Here is a 13,807-nt window from a genome sequence, read left to right on the forward strand (position 1 = left end):
GCCTTAGACATTGGGCTTTTATTTTGAAATCCTTTGAGCGGATGTTGTTGTCAGGTGACACAGCGTCTTCCTCGTTCGTTTTCTTCCCCCCACTGCCCTGCATTATTATTTCAACCACAGTTTCATTGTTATCCTTTTCAAAGAGGTGAACTTATCCCATGTAGAGGAAACACAGGTTAACGAGATGTCTGCTAAACCGACGTGTCTGATCGTGGCCAGCGCCTCTGCTCAAGGTGGGTGGTGATGATGATGATGACAGCGACGACTCAGTGTTGAACCAGTCAGAGTCAGAGTCCTGCAGTTCCTCTTTTCCTCTGATTTTAACACTGTGCTGTGCTAATGATCAGTTGTTCAGTGCTGTCTGTTGTTTTTATTGGTTTATACTGGTGTGTTTGTTCATGCAGGAGTGTCCGCCAAGTCTTTCCACCAGTGCTTCAGTCTGTGTAGCTCAGCGTTTAATCTCCAGACTGCCACACCTGGGGTAAGACTGCAGCTCTCTCTCTCTCTGTTTTTCTCCTTCTTCTTTTAATCAAGGGGTCAAAGTGGGCAGAAGGTAACTTCTCTGTAAGCTTCTTCGGTGACTTTTAAAAGTTTCTGTTAGAACAAACCTCTAGAGTTGATCTGCTCTCTGAAAAATAGCTGCCAGCCACAAAATGAAACCAACACAGTGGGCTGTGGTTTTATGTCCACTGTAAAGAAAAAGACAGGAAAGAAAGCTAATTAAGTAGCCTATAACTAGGATCTCACCAGCTTACAAAATGCTGTAAAAGGCTTGCAATTGAATATTAAAGCTACATATTTTATTCATTATTGATTGTTTATGAATCAATAATTTATAGATATCAGGAGAATATATATAGTTATATATTTATGACTAACTTTCACTGATGGTTTATCAAAAACTGAAAATCCCTTGACTCTTAAACTAAAGATTTGTTGAACAAAATGAATGTAATGTAATGTAACAGCAACGGCCCAGTGACATGCTGAAGTGGAATCTTCCACAGTCTGGCAACCCAAAACTGTCCCTATTAATGGCTTTCAGCTGATCTGTGAGGCATTAGTAAAGTAATTACAGCCTTTAAAGCCTTTATGAATGATGTCTCATCAGTGCTCTTCAATAGTACTGAAAGCTCTGTGTATGTGCACTGGAGGCTTCACGGTGGCACTGAAAATATTCTAAAATAAATTTAAGCCCAACGTGATGTCCTCATATTTCTTACATAAACCAGAAAGAAATCCTGACAAGCGAGATGATAAATCAAACAGCAAACTTTTTTTCCCCTTCCCTTCAACAAATTGATCGACTTATTTCAGCCCTACAAATCAGTTGCACATTTGCTCAACACCTGTGACCTCAGCATGATTTATGTTTGTCCGTAGTGAGATAAGGAGTCTTTCTGTGAATTGCAGGGGAAGCCAATAGACTTTGTTGGAGTGGATGAAAGCACTGCCAGATGGGTGCAAGACTTCAATGTGAAACCTTATGCAACGCCGGCCAAACTAGAATCTATAGATGGTGAGGATATTCACTTCATGTCTCTCATTCCTCTTGCTGCTGGTTGTTGAACTCTGCTCATTCATGTCATGACGACCTCTTCCAGGTGCCCGATACCAGGCTCTGCTCCTCCCTGACTGTCCCGGGGCGCTGAACGACCTGGCACACAGCGGCTCTCTGCACCGCATTCTCACACAATTCATCTCTCAACAGAGTGAGTGTGGAGCTCGTTTTAAAAGCAGTCAGTATGTAATCTGTACAATCTTGGATGAAGGTTGATTTCCGTTTGTGTGCAGAGCCGGTCTGTGCAGTGGGACAGGGAGTGTCGGCTCTGTGCTGTGCCACCGAGGGGCAGAAGTGGATCTTCAGTGGCTACAGTTTAACAGGGGTTAGTCTTTCTTCCTCCAGTCACCATAAGGGCAATATATGTAGATGTATTTATGTTTTCGGTGTTATTAACAGTTAATGTTTTTGTTAAAAGCCGTCAGTGTTTGAACTGGTACGGAGGCCTGACTTTGCCAACCTGCCCCTGATTGTGGAAGACTTTGTGAAAGACAGTGGAGGGTCATACACTGGTGAGTTTACCTGAAGAGCACAGATTAAAAAAAAAAAAAAAAAAACAGCACAGTAAAAGACTTTAATCTGCATTTTTTCTTTCTTTTTTTCTCTCTTTGTTCTTTCAGCAAGTCAAGAAGACGCCGTGCACGTGGTCATAGACAGACACCTGATAACTGGCCAGAACATGGAGTCGACCTCGCTTGCTGTAAATAATCTAATCCTGCTCTGTAGTGCCAAGTGAAAACAGAAACATTTGAATCAGGAGCACTGAAATTAATAAAGAGCGTTCTGTTTCCACATTTATATTCATGTAATTAAACAAACATTCATTTCAGATAAATACTGGAAGATGCTGCTGCGGCAGAACAGATGTTTGGCAACACTGTAAATACAACTTCATTACTTGTCAATGCTGTTATTATAAATCTAATAAAAACCACACAATCAAATGTCTTGATTTGAAGATTTAAAAAATGACAAAAACAACCCAAAAAAAAAACCCATTGATATCAGGAACAGATGCATTCTTGATGATAGTTGATGACAGTTCATCTTCCCAGAGCGGAAATGTTTGTAGGCAATGGTGAGCAAAACAGACCGAGCAGATCGGATCTGTGGCACATGAACCCTGACAGCCACTGGTACTTTACACATACTGATGTTTATGCACCTTCTGTTGCTGGATGGAGATGTGTTACTGCACTCTGACTGAACTGCACAAGTATTTTTTCTTGTTTTTTTTTTTTCTTTTCAGAATATCATTAACAAACAGGAATAAAACATACTGAAGTACCTACCAGCTGATGATTGAACCTATTAAATCAACAAATACCAGTTCCGTCCATTTAAACAAGATTTCTCAACATTTTCATCATGACCCTCACACAGGTCGAGTATTAACTAAGAGTTCATTCTCAATTGCTCACGCAGAGAAAAAAAAAGGAAAATAATATCTGCATACACCACCTGAGCTTTGGTGCGCTGCTGAAAAAAAATAATGAATCGATGTGCTGATGATCCAAGGTCCCCCGGCTTAACTAACAAGCCCAACTCTCATAGGAGATCAAAGAAATAATCCAGTCCTTGTCCCAGTTCCCATAAAGAAATTCCAGTTCCCAGCTCAGTGGCTAAAGTGACTCTCAGGTAGATCGACTGTAAAATAATAATAATAATAAAAAAAAATTAATCTCCACATGTTACTGTAAACAACTGTTTATCTACAATTTAACTTAAAATGTGAAGAGTTTTACCTTCAGTGATGGATAGTACACCACATGCTTAACTGCATTGCTCCTGAAATTGAAAGTCAGGGACAGATGGACCTTGTTAAAAGATGCTGTTGGAATATTTTCTGACTTAAAATATTACACTGTCATTACCTCTTGTAGTTGAAGTAATGCTCTGCAGAATATTCATCCCAGAGAAGTTTGGGCCTGTGTTCTCGCAAAATCTCTATGTACCTGTAGCAAATGAAAGATAAGCGTTATTCCCTGATGATACGCCGACTACTGCAGCTTCTTACTTTCTTTTACCAAGGTTAGAAATGTTTGGGCTATTTCATATGAGAGCTTTGTGTCTTTGTGTCTTTGTCCTTGTTCTGGTTTGATGAGGACATGGTGGTATACAGGGGAAGTTTTCTTTTCTGAACTTTGTTGTATATACATGTATGCTCATGAAAAGTGTATATAGTAATGTAATTTTTAGGACACTTGAAAGTTTTTAGGGACACTAAAGGAACTTCACTGACTTTAAACATCAAATTCTGGTTATGGTCTTGGGAAGCCCTATTATGGATATGAAAAAAAAAATGTAGAAGAGCTTTTTGTGGCTCCAGTGGGAGAAACTAAAGGCTACAAGTTTGAAAATGAAAAAAAAAAAAACTGAGCTAGGGTAAAGTGCATTTGCCATTTCTGAACTGAAGATGCACTGCTACCATCATAAATCATCTGAGTATCTGACTGAACTGTCAAGTTGCATTGTAAATAATTTACATGCTTATTTTGACAAGAAAGAGCCAAGGGCATAGAATAAAAAACATTCTTCATGAGCCTGACCTTGTTACAGGAATGCAAATCAGTGGAGTACTCTCATTTCTGAAGCTTAATACGTATTACACTTCACTCCTGCAGTAGCACTTGTATATTTGTATCTTACCTTCCTCCCAGAATCGGCTCTGTTCCCTGACTTGCAAAATCAATGCCATACAAATTGAGTCCCAGCAGGATCTTTTGCCTCCACTGAGCGGTCGGTGCCAGCTGGAGAACACAGTCTCTTATCCAGGGCAGAGGAGAGCTCGGGCCTGGTCTATGAAAAAAAAACCAAACAAGAAAAACAAAAATTAAAGAAAGGAGGAAAGAGAAGTGTGTTGATGTGTCACTGTCACAACCTCCATTATGTCCATTTATACTTCAATGAATATACTTCACCTGGCACCACTGGAGTAGTCGTACGTCATGAGGCTGAATCCATCGACTGCTGGGGCCAACTGTTCAAACTCCTCCCTGCCAAACATACCTGGCTGCCCCGCACTGATCATAGTGGAAAAGGAAAAAACAAAAACTTAGTATCAATGAATAGTGGACAATTATATACATATTGAAAGTAAATCATTTCCATTCACCTTGTGACAGCAGGTGGAATGACGAGAATGCAGTCTAAGCGTTTAGCCTTCAATGTCTCACATATGTGTTTCACCAAATGCACCAGCTCCCTGCATGAAGAAGATTGCAAATGTTTGAGTCATTTTATTTCCTTCTTGAATCACCTTAAGACAAAGATGTCCAGAGTTTAGATGGTCTGGCAAAAACTCACTTTCTTTTGTTGCCGCCCAGCTGACTCCACAGCTCCAAGGTGAAGCCGTCGAAACCTTCAGTCTGCAAAGCCGCAGCTGCGTTAGACAAACTGCACCAACCAACAACGTCACACACAACTGTTGCAAGAGAGATAAAGCTGAACGCCATCGCTGCTGTGTTACCTTTGCAACATCCACCAGCTCGCTGCCCAGCTCCTCTATCTCATCTTCACTCCCCAGCACCGTCATGTAGTCCTGGTAAGACCAGCCGTCAAACAGCAGCCGAGGCACTGGGAGAACAGGAGACGGAGCATTTAAATAAACAAATCACTTCCACTGAGCTACGTTATGAGATCTGAAAGTATTTCTGGCAGTGAGGTGGACGTCCACTCACCCAACCTGACTTTTTTGTTGGATTTGCGTACAGCTTTGACCCACCCTGGTGAGACAAAAACACCATTTCACATGATATGCATTTGACTTTCTGCTATGACACTGATGAGTGATAAAGACTAGAGTAGCGCTTCCTGTCACTGATGCTTGTCGTCTACCTGGGTCATGGTCATGCAGCCCTGTAACGTCAAAGGTTTCAGGTCCTCGTCGGCGGAGCTGAAGCCACACTGGAGACAGGGAGGTCATTTTGGAGCCAAAAAGTTTGGCAACATCATAGCCATGGGAATTCCACTGCAGAAAGGGGGAAAACGAGACGCGTGATTCAGATACTGATGGAACAAATCAAGTCAATCCTAAAATAATGCCCACATGTTGCAGGAGTCATTAGATACTACTGTTCCTCCTTAAACAACTACAGGGTAAGAGATTGGGTTTGCAGGCCAATGTGTTTTACACCATCGCCATGCCCCAGAGCTGAAGCTGATGTGTTCACACTGCTTGTTTTGTCAAAACTTAGCTCCACATAAGACAAAAGAGAAGCATCAAATCGGACTCAGGAAATTAAACACACAGAGAAGATTTTGCAATAGAAAAAAAAAAATAGCCGGTTCATTTGGCCAACTCATCATGACGTGAGCATGAGAGTTCATGTTTGTGAATTACCAACCCCCACCAAAGCATCCAGCTCCACACACAAACACAAAAGGATCTTTTTACAGCCAGTTTGGCGAGGAGGAACTGCAGTCTCAGACTCTTCCAATGCAAATATGGTGTAAATAATAGTGGCTTGCTGTGAGCATTGTATGAGGACAGACTTGAAAGCTCTGCACCTCTCCTTTGATGCTGTGATGTGGTAACAGGGTTGTACAGCAACAAGGGAGCAGGCGCATGTAGATGTGCCAGAGACTGGATGTCAGACTTACAGGTGTGACATATCCCAGCACTGGTCCTTGAAATGTTTTCTTGGTGTGAGCACAGTGTCTTTTCTCCTCCTTCACGATGTCTTTCCAGAGCGGGTCTGACACAACGAGGCCTCTCTCCAGCGCAGATAACTCAGCTGGAGATGTCTAACCAGAGGGATCAAAGAGAAGAGGGAGCACATTTCACTGACAGATTACAAGTGACAGGCGAGGATACGGGCCTCTGCCTGAAACAAGGGAGAACACAGTGGCAAAAACAAAACAGACAGCTCAGAGACTTGACAGCTCACACCCATTTCAAGGCAGGAAGACCTGAAGTTATACTCACCTCAGCCTCAGCTTTGTGCGGCTTCCTCGCATCCGTTTTTGAAAGTGTGGCACTGGCCAGCCAGCAGCACGAGATGCAGTGCAACAACACCAGCGTCCGTCTCATCTCCATCTCCAAAAAGGCAGTGAAATAAAAGGCGTCGTGGAGCAGTTAAATGAAATAATAATAATAAAAAAAATACAAAAATGGGTTAGCTCAGGTCTGCAGGTTTTGCAGCGCAAGTGCTTCCTTCCTGACTGAGATGTGGCAGATTAAAAAGCAGCATATTCTCCCGCGGTGTGAAACCACAGAGAGAGACGAGCTGCCGCGGCCGCGCTCATGCTGTTAAAACTTATATCCTGGTTTTTATGGTGAACTCCTCCTCGGCTCTGGCTGCCGAGCGGTCGCTACCACTCTGATTGACAACTTAGCTCAACGTGTTTCTGCTGGGGGAACGACGCCGTGTAACTTCCGCAATGTGTGCTTTTCAAAATAAAGGTTCCGCATACGGCCCGGGGAGCACGGTTGCCAGATGCGGTTGTTTAGTCCCCCGTCTGCGAGAAAAATAATTCATATTGGAGAGTTGTAATAATTAGGGCTACCCTTTGTATCCTTAAAACTTATTCTATTTCATATTTTTCACACTGTAATGGGAAAACAGGATATGAGCTAATATGCTGCGCTGTGAGAGGAACAGGTGTATACACAAGCAAGGAAGCTTCTGTTTTTTTCTTGTAAATACTGAAAACACACACGCAAAAAGAAATTGCCACATTCAAATAAAAAGTTATGGCTTCTTTCGGGGCGCTTTGGTGGTTTATTAGCTTTGGTTATGCTTCTTTTTGTCGATCAAACATGGCAACACAGACTGCAACTGAGCGAGAGTTGCCAGGTAGCGGCGCTGTAGCTGAGATGCTACCGAGTCTTCACAGTCGAAGAAGACGACGAGACTGAAACAAACCAAAGATGTCAACCCACTGAGCAGACACAAGAGACATGATTATAACAGTTACAAGTTGTCCTGCATGATTAACTCTCACCAGCTGTTTCTGTCTCTGCTCTGACAGGTGAGTGGCACCGTCTCGTTCAGTCTCTGTAGCTGGAGTCAGGGGTGTGAGTGCAGTGTGGTTAGCAGGCTGCTAACTTAAACATGTCAGCATTTACAGCTCAGAGAAAGAGAGACTCGGCTGGTTTTACCTCCTGTGGGACACTGACAGTAAACTAGTCTGTTATAACCAGATTATAAGAGAGGCCAGAGCTCCAGCTTTGTGTTTAATCATGTGTCAGGTTGAACATTTTGTCATGCGCCACACACCGTGGTGGAAGAAGAAGGGATGTAACTTAGCGTTTTACTCCTGTGAAGTTGAAGTTACCAACAACACAAACTAAAACATTCCTTTAGAAATAAAAGTCAGCTTTTAAAATTCTACTTAAGTACAAATATCAGACCCCCAGTGTAGTGATATTTTGGATTATTTATTATGGCTGTTTATTTTGTAGCTGCATTGCTGGTGTGAAGCACATGTAAATCACTCCTTTTACTTGTGCAACAAATAGAGTAGGTACAAAGTATACAATTAACAGTTGACACTTAGTAGTAGTGGAAGTATAAAATTAATCAAAGTAAATTTACATATAACATATCAAACAATTAGTTTTATCAATCTAATGTGACTGGTGTGTATAACATTTGTTACAGTGAAAAGGAGGTAGCTATAAGGCGAGGTTTACCTGTATCTGGACCTGCTCTCTAACACTGACTTTGATCTTTTTAGTGAGTGATGGCTCTGGAACAATTTGTGTCAAAGACGCTAGAGCTTCTACAAGAAGAGAGGGAAGCTGAAATTTCAGAGACCAAGTAAGTAAAACAACATCCAAACTGTGATGGTTGGAAGAGACAAATTCCAAAATAGAGGTGAAAAATAAAGCTGTAGAGATGTCTGTGTTCATGGACGTGTTCATGTTTGTAAGTGTTTGTCAGTGCTGTGATAAATTTTGGGCTGCACACAAGTGGTCTGCATGGACCTCCTGGACCAGAAGCTGTTATACAACCATTGTTTTAACCTACCTGTTGTTGTTTTTTTACCACAAAATATTAAAAGGGGGAAAAAAAATCTTATTATTGGTTGTAGCCATTATAACGTAGCGGTCTTGTTTTGTGCTGTCAGGTTATGGCAGGAGAACATCTCTCTCAAGGACCTTCAAAATAAAGGCGTTTGCTTGCTGAAACTGCAGATAGGAAGTCAGGCCACAGGCTTGTATGGCCGCACAGTGGTCATCCTAGAGCCAAGAAAACATCTCGGCTTCCTCTCTCTACCAAGCAACAGCTTTGGACCTGGTGAGATGAAAAACTAAAACATTTGATCTTTATGTTGTGTTTGGTTTCATATTTCTCCTAATGTGTTGCTTATATCTTTTGTTACAGGTGATATAGTTGGCCTGCATGACACTGGTGGATGCACCGCAGACTCTCAGATTGCCACTGGGATAGTGACGAGGGTCAGCCAAACCTCTATAAGTGTGGCCTTTGATGATTCAAAGGATGGGCTCAGTTTTGATACAGATGCTTACAACCTTTTAAAGTTGGCAAATGACGTCACCTACAAACGAATGAAAAAGTGCGTAATGCTGGTAAAGTCTTAACAAAGCACATAGAGATCAAAGTGAGCTATGGGACCTTAAAAAACCAATGTGTCCTCTGTGTTTTTGTGTTTCCAGTGCTTTAAATGCATTAAATAGATACGGCAATGGAATAGCAGCCAATCTGATCGCTGTTCTTTTTGGAGACACAACACCATCTTCTCAATCACAGCCAAGTAAGTGATACTTAAACAGCTATGCCTTCTATTTGCTTCATGGCTAAGTGGTAGCTTGGTGATATGCAACAACTTTGCAGAACAATGAGACTAATTCTGGCTCTGTTTATTTTTTCTTTGATCAGATGAGGTTGGATTCTTCAACCTGAACCTGGATGATTCCCAAAGAGAAGCTGTGTCGTTTGCTTTGTGTCAGAGAGAACTGGCTGTGATTCATGGACCTCCAGGCACTGGGAAAACCACCACAGTGGTGGAAATCATTCTGCAAGCAGTCAAGCAAGGTCAAAAGGTACAGAAAGTTGAACTTATTGGTGTAAATGTGAACATATTGTTATATTTCTGTGTCCTTGCTGTTGCAGACAGATTATTTTCAATCTTGTGTTTTGTGCAGGTCCTTTGCTGTGCCTCATCTAATGTGGCTGTGGATAATCTAGTAGAGAGGTTAGCCCGATGCAAGGCCAAAGTCCTGAGGCTGGGCCACCCTGCCAGATTGCTGGAGTCCATTCAGAGACATTCACTGGATGCCATCCTCGCTCAGAGTGACAATGCAAACATCATCACTGACATCCGCAAAGACATCGATAAAGCTTTTGTAAGTATTTTTTACAAATGCTCCTCAGAGTGTTCGTGCCACTTCGTATGATTTTTAATTATTTTAATTATTTTAAAAGATGAGAATAAAGAAGACACGTGAAAAAGGCGAGCGGGTGAATTTCAGAAGAGAAATAGGGGAGCTGAGAAAGGAGCTGAAAACCAGGGAAGCAACAGCCATTGCCCAGATCCTAAAAAGTGCTGATGTCGTGTTATCAACCAACACAGGTCGGTAATGGGCTCGAGTGAAGAAAATGTGATTGAGTTGTAGCATGTCGATGAAAGGCAATCAGAGAGCACTTGTCTGTGTCTGCAGGTGCTTGTGATGACGGCCCTCTGAAGTTCCTGCCAGCAGACCATTTTGATTGGGTGGTGATAGACGAGTGCGCCCAGGCCCTGGAGAGCAGCTGCTGGATCCCGCTGCTCAGAGCGCGCAAGTGCATTCTGGCTGGAGACTACAAGCAGCTACCGCCCACTATTAAATCACAAACGTAAAAAACTGTTTTCTCTTTTATACATCTATATTAACATAAAAAAATATATATTTAATATTCTCTGCAGCTAAAACATGTTCCTTTAAAAGCAGATTTTGAATCTGAGGCTTTGCTCTATAACTAAATCTTCACGATTAAATAAGCAACAGAGTTCAACTCCCAGAAACAGCCTCACATCTGTTGTCATATATTTATTCTGAATTCTGAAACATGTATCATCTTTTTCCAGCCCACTTCAAACTTAAACATATAATTTATAATAATATGTATTCTTTTCATTATTGGTTAATCTGCATATTATTTGTCTGATTGATTGATTAACTGTCACATAATTAGAAATTATTTTTTGTTAACCCACTAACAGATTTGTCTGCTAAGCCTCTTTGCTCGGCTTTGACTGTAAATGGCTTTGTCTTTTTGGTAGTCTTTCTGAAAAAAAAAAGCTAACTGAGGAAATTGGTTTTCAAACTTTTTAAGAGCCTTTTACATTTCTGATTTTTATTGTTTGTGCATATTGTCGTGTGTTTTGCACAGCGCTGCATCAAAAGGCTTGTCTCTCAGTCTCATGGAGAGACTTATCCAGATGTATGGGGACTCGGTGGTCCGTATGCTGACAGTTCAGTACCGCATGAACAGTGCCATCATGGAGTGGGCCTCCAAAGAGATGTACCAGGGAAGACTGACAGCTCACAGCTCTGTAGAGAAACATTTATTAAAGTAAGTATCAGTTCAGTGAAGGAAAATATTTCACTTTTGTATTTCAGCGAAGAATAACACATTGAAATAACTATTAAACATGCTGTACTGTTTCTAAACAGAGATCTACCTGGAGTCACCTGTGTCGAAGAGACGAGCACCCCGCTTCTTCTGATAGACACAGCAGGCTGTGGTCTGACTGAGATGGATGAGCAGTCCAAGGGCAATCAAGGTCGGTTGTTCTTCATTGCAAAAAAAAACCAAAACAGAATATTTTAATCACTCCAGTTGTCTGGGCTGTAACTGTGTGTGTCCTGTATCCTCAGGTGAGGTTGACATTGTTGAACTGCACATAAAGGCCTTGATTGAAGCTGGGATTAAGGCTAAAGACATCGCTGTTATTGCCCCTTACAATTTACAGGTAAGTCAGCAACTTGAGCAACAGTATCTTTATATACTACTGTAAAATTATCACTAAATTGGGTAAAACATAAATGGGTGCAGATGTTGTCCATGAATCAGGTTAGTGTCGACTTGACATGAGGGAACAATAAGATTGCTGGTTTGTGCTGGTGATTTTATATTTTTTGATTGGATGACTAACAGGCTTTGTTTTCTGTACATGAGCTGTTAGCTGCTGTGGGCATGCTACATCCAATACCCTTAATTGCTCAGATCCCATCAAGATTAAATGTGCACAGCATCCTGTAATTGACACCAGTGGCTGCTCAGCAAAAGTTACATAAAACTAAAAATCAAAAATTAAACAAAAGGTCTATCCGTTGTGTATCGAATTCACTTGGTTTTAAATGTTCTCTGTCTAGGTTGATCTTCTGCGTCAGAGACTTTCTGCGAGGCATCCAGAGCTGGAGATTAAGTCAGTCGATGGATTTCAAGGCAGAGAGAAAGAGGCTGTGGTCTTGTCATTAGTTCGATCCAACAGAAAAGGTAATTTTTTTGGTTTTGTTGTCTTGTTCTTGTTTCTGCCACACTATGAACCTCAGCAGAATACATTTACATACAAACATGTTTATATCATTTCAGGTGAAGTTGGCTTCCTGGCAGAGGACAGAAGAATAAATGTGGCTGTTACACGTGCAAGACGCCACATCGCCGTTGTGTGTGACACACAAACTGTCCAGAATCATGCTTTCTTGAAGTCCCTGATTAATCACATGACTGAGTTTGGTGAGGTTAGAACAGCTTTTGAGTACCTCCAAGATATCGTGCCGCAAAACTACGCCCGTGACCACAAAGACAACAAGGGTAATACTTCTACCAAACCGAGTGTCAAAGATCGGGCTCCCAGCAAGGTGAAGCAAGGACAGAAGAAACCCACTGGTAGCAGCAATAAGGAAAACACTGCTGGTGCAGAGAAGCAGACAAACTCCTGTGCATCAGCACTCACAGAGGAAGAACAGAATAAGAACAGATATGCAGAGATTAGAGAGCAGGTGGAGAAATTTCTGAAGAACTTAAATCAGAGTGAGATACAGTTCCCATCATCCTTTAACTCCCATGACCGCCTGCTGGTCCACCAGATTGCAGAGGAGCTGGGACTGGTGCATGAGAGCAAAGGTGAGGGGAAAGACAGGTGTATCACTGTGTCCAGGCCCCTGGAGGCAAAACCAGCTGAGGAGCCGACACAAGCACAAGAAGAAGAGAAAGTAGAGGAAGAAGAAGCTCAGGGAGAGGAAACAATCCCAAATCCCCAAAGTGATCCACAGTCTCGACCTCCGTTAGACTTGAAAAGTTTACATTTGGAGCGAATGAAGAGGGAGCAACAGAAAAGAGATGAAAATGCTCAAAGGAAAAAGCAGCAGAACAACTTCCCACCAGCTCAGACCCAGACTTCAAAGAAGGCCAAAGGTTTGTTCGTTAGCAACACTGAACATTTCTCTTACGTGTTAAACATTAGTCCGGTGTCTCTAACACTGTCATTTCTCTCCCAGCAAAGAATCGCACAAAGGCGGGTGCCTGCGACATTGCTGCAGCCGCTGCTCCCGATGATGACTTTGACGAACTGATCAACGCGGTGAAGAAGGCTGAAAGTGTGTGTAGTTTTGTCAAGTGTAAAGCATCTGTGCTAACTCTAGGACAGCTCTGTCTCTTCTGCAACAGACAGTACTGTCTCAGTCATCATATACCAGAGGTAAGACATTCATTTGGTTTGTTTGTGTGTTTAGTAGTGCTCTACTTTAATATTTTAAAATCCTATGCAGCCCCTTGACGAGTTTCATATAATAAACCATTGTGTTGTGTGAAGATTTGTTTTGTCTCTACAAATCTAATCTTTACCTGTCAACCCTTATCTAGGTTCACGGCTGTGGAGATAAAGCCAAGTCTCATGCGCGGATGAGAATAAGCAAAGAAGGTGTTCTCTACGCCGGCAGCGGGAAGAAAGACAAATCCATGGATCCCAATAAGAAAGCTTACCTGCAAAGAAAACTGGACTCCAAACTGAAGGATATGGCATCACACAGGAAAACAAAGAACAAGGACAAGGAGAGCTAATGTCACCAATTCAACACTATGATTAACTGAACTGAAGACTTGTGCTTTGAGCAAAATGAAACAATTCAGATAAGTGAAGATGGTTATAGTCTTGTTTAATAAATTATTACATACATTTTGCTCTTAGTGCTTCATTTGGTTGCAGTAAAGGTAACATACACTTGTGCTGCTGAATTACGGGTGTAACTTTATCAATACTTATACAACCATCTACCTTTTTGTTAGAATT

General features: G+C 41.8%; 3 protein-coding genes across 3 annotated transcripts; 2 read left to right on the forward strand and 1 right to left on the reverse strand.

Moving 5' to 3' along the window:
* Window positions 1-65: 65 nt before the first annotated feature.
* On the forward strand, window positions 66-2,505 carry gatd1 (glutamine amidotransferase class 1 domain containing 1). The gene is made up of 7 exons (XM_083973554.1): window positions 66-233; window positions 405-481; window positions 1,414-1,519; window positions 1,605-1,712; window positions 1,795-1,886; window positions 1,980-2,073; window positions 2,182-2,505. The coding sequence occupies exons 1-7, from the start codon at window positions 185-187 to the stop codon at window positions 2,295-2,297; spliced, it is 642 nt and encodes a 213-aa protein (XP_083829680.1). The 5' UTR covers window positions 66-184; the 3' UTR covers window positions 2,298-2,505.
* On the reverse strand, window positions 2,332-6,892 carry chid1 (chitinase domain containing 1). The gene is made up of 12 exons (XM_083973553.1): window positions 6,489-6,892; window positions 6,164-6,307; window positions 5,399-5,531; window positions 5,242-5,286; window positions 5,031-5,137; window positions 4,868-4,929; window positions 4,677-4,766; window positions 4,483-4,584; window positions 4,211-4,360; window positions 3,436-3,516; window positions 3,307-3,349; window positions 2,332-3,208 (listed from the first exon to the last, which is right to left on the reverse strand). Exons 1-12 carry the CDS (start codon window positions 6,597-6,599, stop codon window positions 3,110-3,112), a joined length of 1,167 nt encoding a protein of 388 aa, XP_083829679.1. The 5' UTR covers window positions 6,600-6,892; the 3' UTR covers window positions 2,332-3,109.
* A 506-nt stretch (window positions 6,893-7,398) lies between these two features.
* Window positions 7,399-13,770, forward strand: ighmbp2 (immunoglobulin mu DNA binding protein 2). The gene is made up of 16 exons (XM_083973025.1): window positions 7,399-7,546; window positions 8,243-8,325; window positions 8,636-8,805; window positions 8,893-9,085; window positions 9,186-9,283; window positions 9,409-9,572; window positions 9,675-9,875; window positions 9,955-10,102; window positions 10,191-10,365; window positions 10,903-11,085; window positions 11,187-11,296; window positions 11,391-11,485; window positions 11,889-12,012; window positions 12,109-12,933; window positions 13,017-13,216; window positions 13,381-13,770. Exons 2-16 carry the CDS (start codon window positions 8,249-8,251, stop codon window positions 13,576-13,578), a joined length of 2,961 nt encoding a protein of 986 aa, XP_083829151.1. The 5' UTR covers window positions 7,399-7,546; window positions 8,243-8,248; the 3' UTR covers window positions 13,579-13,770.
* Window positions 13,771-13,807: the final 37 nt, after the last annotated feature.

The sequence above is a fragment of the Trachurus trachurus genome (genome assembly GCF_905171665.1).
Source record: "Trachurus trachurus genome assembly, chromosome: 6".
Classification (NCBI taxonomy): Eukaryota; Metazoa; Chordata; class Actinopteri; order Carangiformes; family Carangidae; genus Trachurus; species Trachurus trachurus.

Excerpts from the sequence above, each read along its gene's own strand:
- ighmbp2 (XM_083973025.1), top strand. The coding sequence starts at position 8,249 with ATGGCTCTGGAACAATTTGTGTCAAAGACGCTAGAGCTTCTACAAGAA. Across the intron at positions 8,806-8,892 it reads AAGCAACAGCTTTGGACCTG|GTGATATAGTTGGCCTGCAT; the intron begins GTGAGATGAAAA and ends CTTTTGTTACAG. Across the intron at positions 9,284-9,408 it reads ATCTTCTCAATCACAGCCAA|ATGAGGTTGGATTCTTCAAC; the intron begins GTAAGTGATACT and ends TTCTTTGATCAG.
- gatd1 (XM_083973554.1), top strand. The coding sequence starts at position 185 with ATGTCTGCTAAACCGACGTGTCTGATCGTGGCCAGCGCCTCTGCTCAA. Across the intron at positions 482-1,413 it reads TCCAGACTGCCACACCTGGG|GGGAAGCCAATAGACTTTGT; the intron begins GTAAGACTGCAG and ends TGTGAATTGCAG. Across the intron at positions 1,713-1,794 it reads ACAATTCATCTCTCAACAGA|AGCCGGTCTGTGCAGTGGGA; the intron begins GTGAGTGTGGAG and ends GTTTGTGTGCAG.
- chid1 (XM_083973553.1), bottom strand. The coding sequence starts at position 6,599 with ATGGAGATGAGACGGACGCTGGTGTTGTTGCACTGCATCTCGTGCTGC. Across the intron at positions 4,585-4,676 it reads ATTCCACCTGCTGTCACAAG|TGCGGGGCAGCCAGGTATGT; the intron begins GTGAATGGAAAT and ends CACTATGATCAG. Across the intron at positions 3,209-3,306 it reads TGTACTATCCATCACTGAAG|TCGATCTACCTGAGAGTCAC; the intron begins GTAAAACTCTTC and ends ATTATTTTACAG.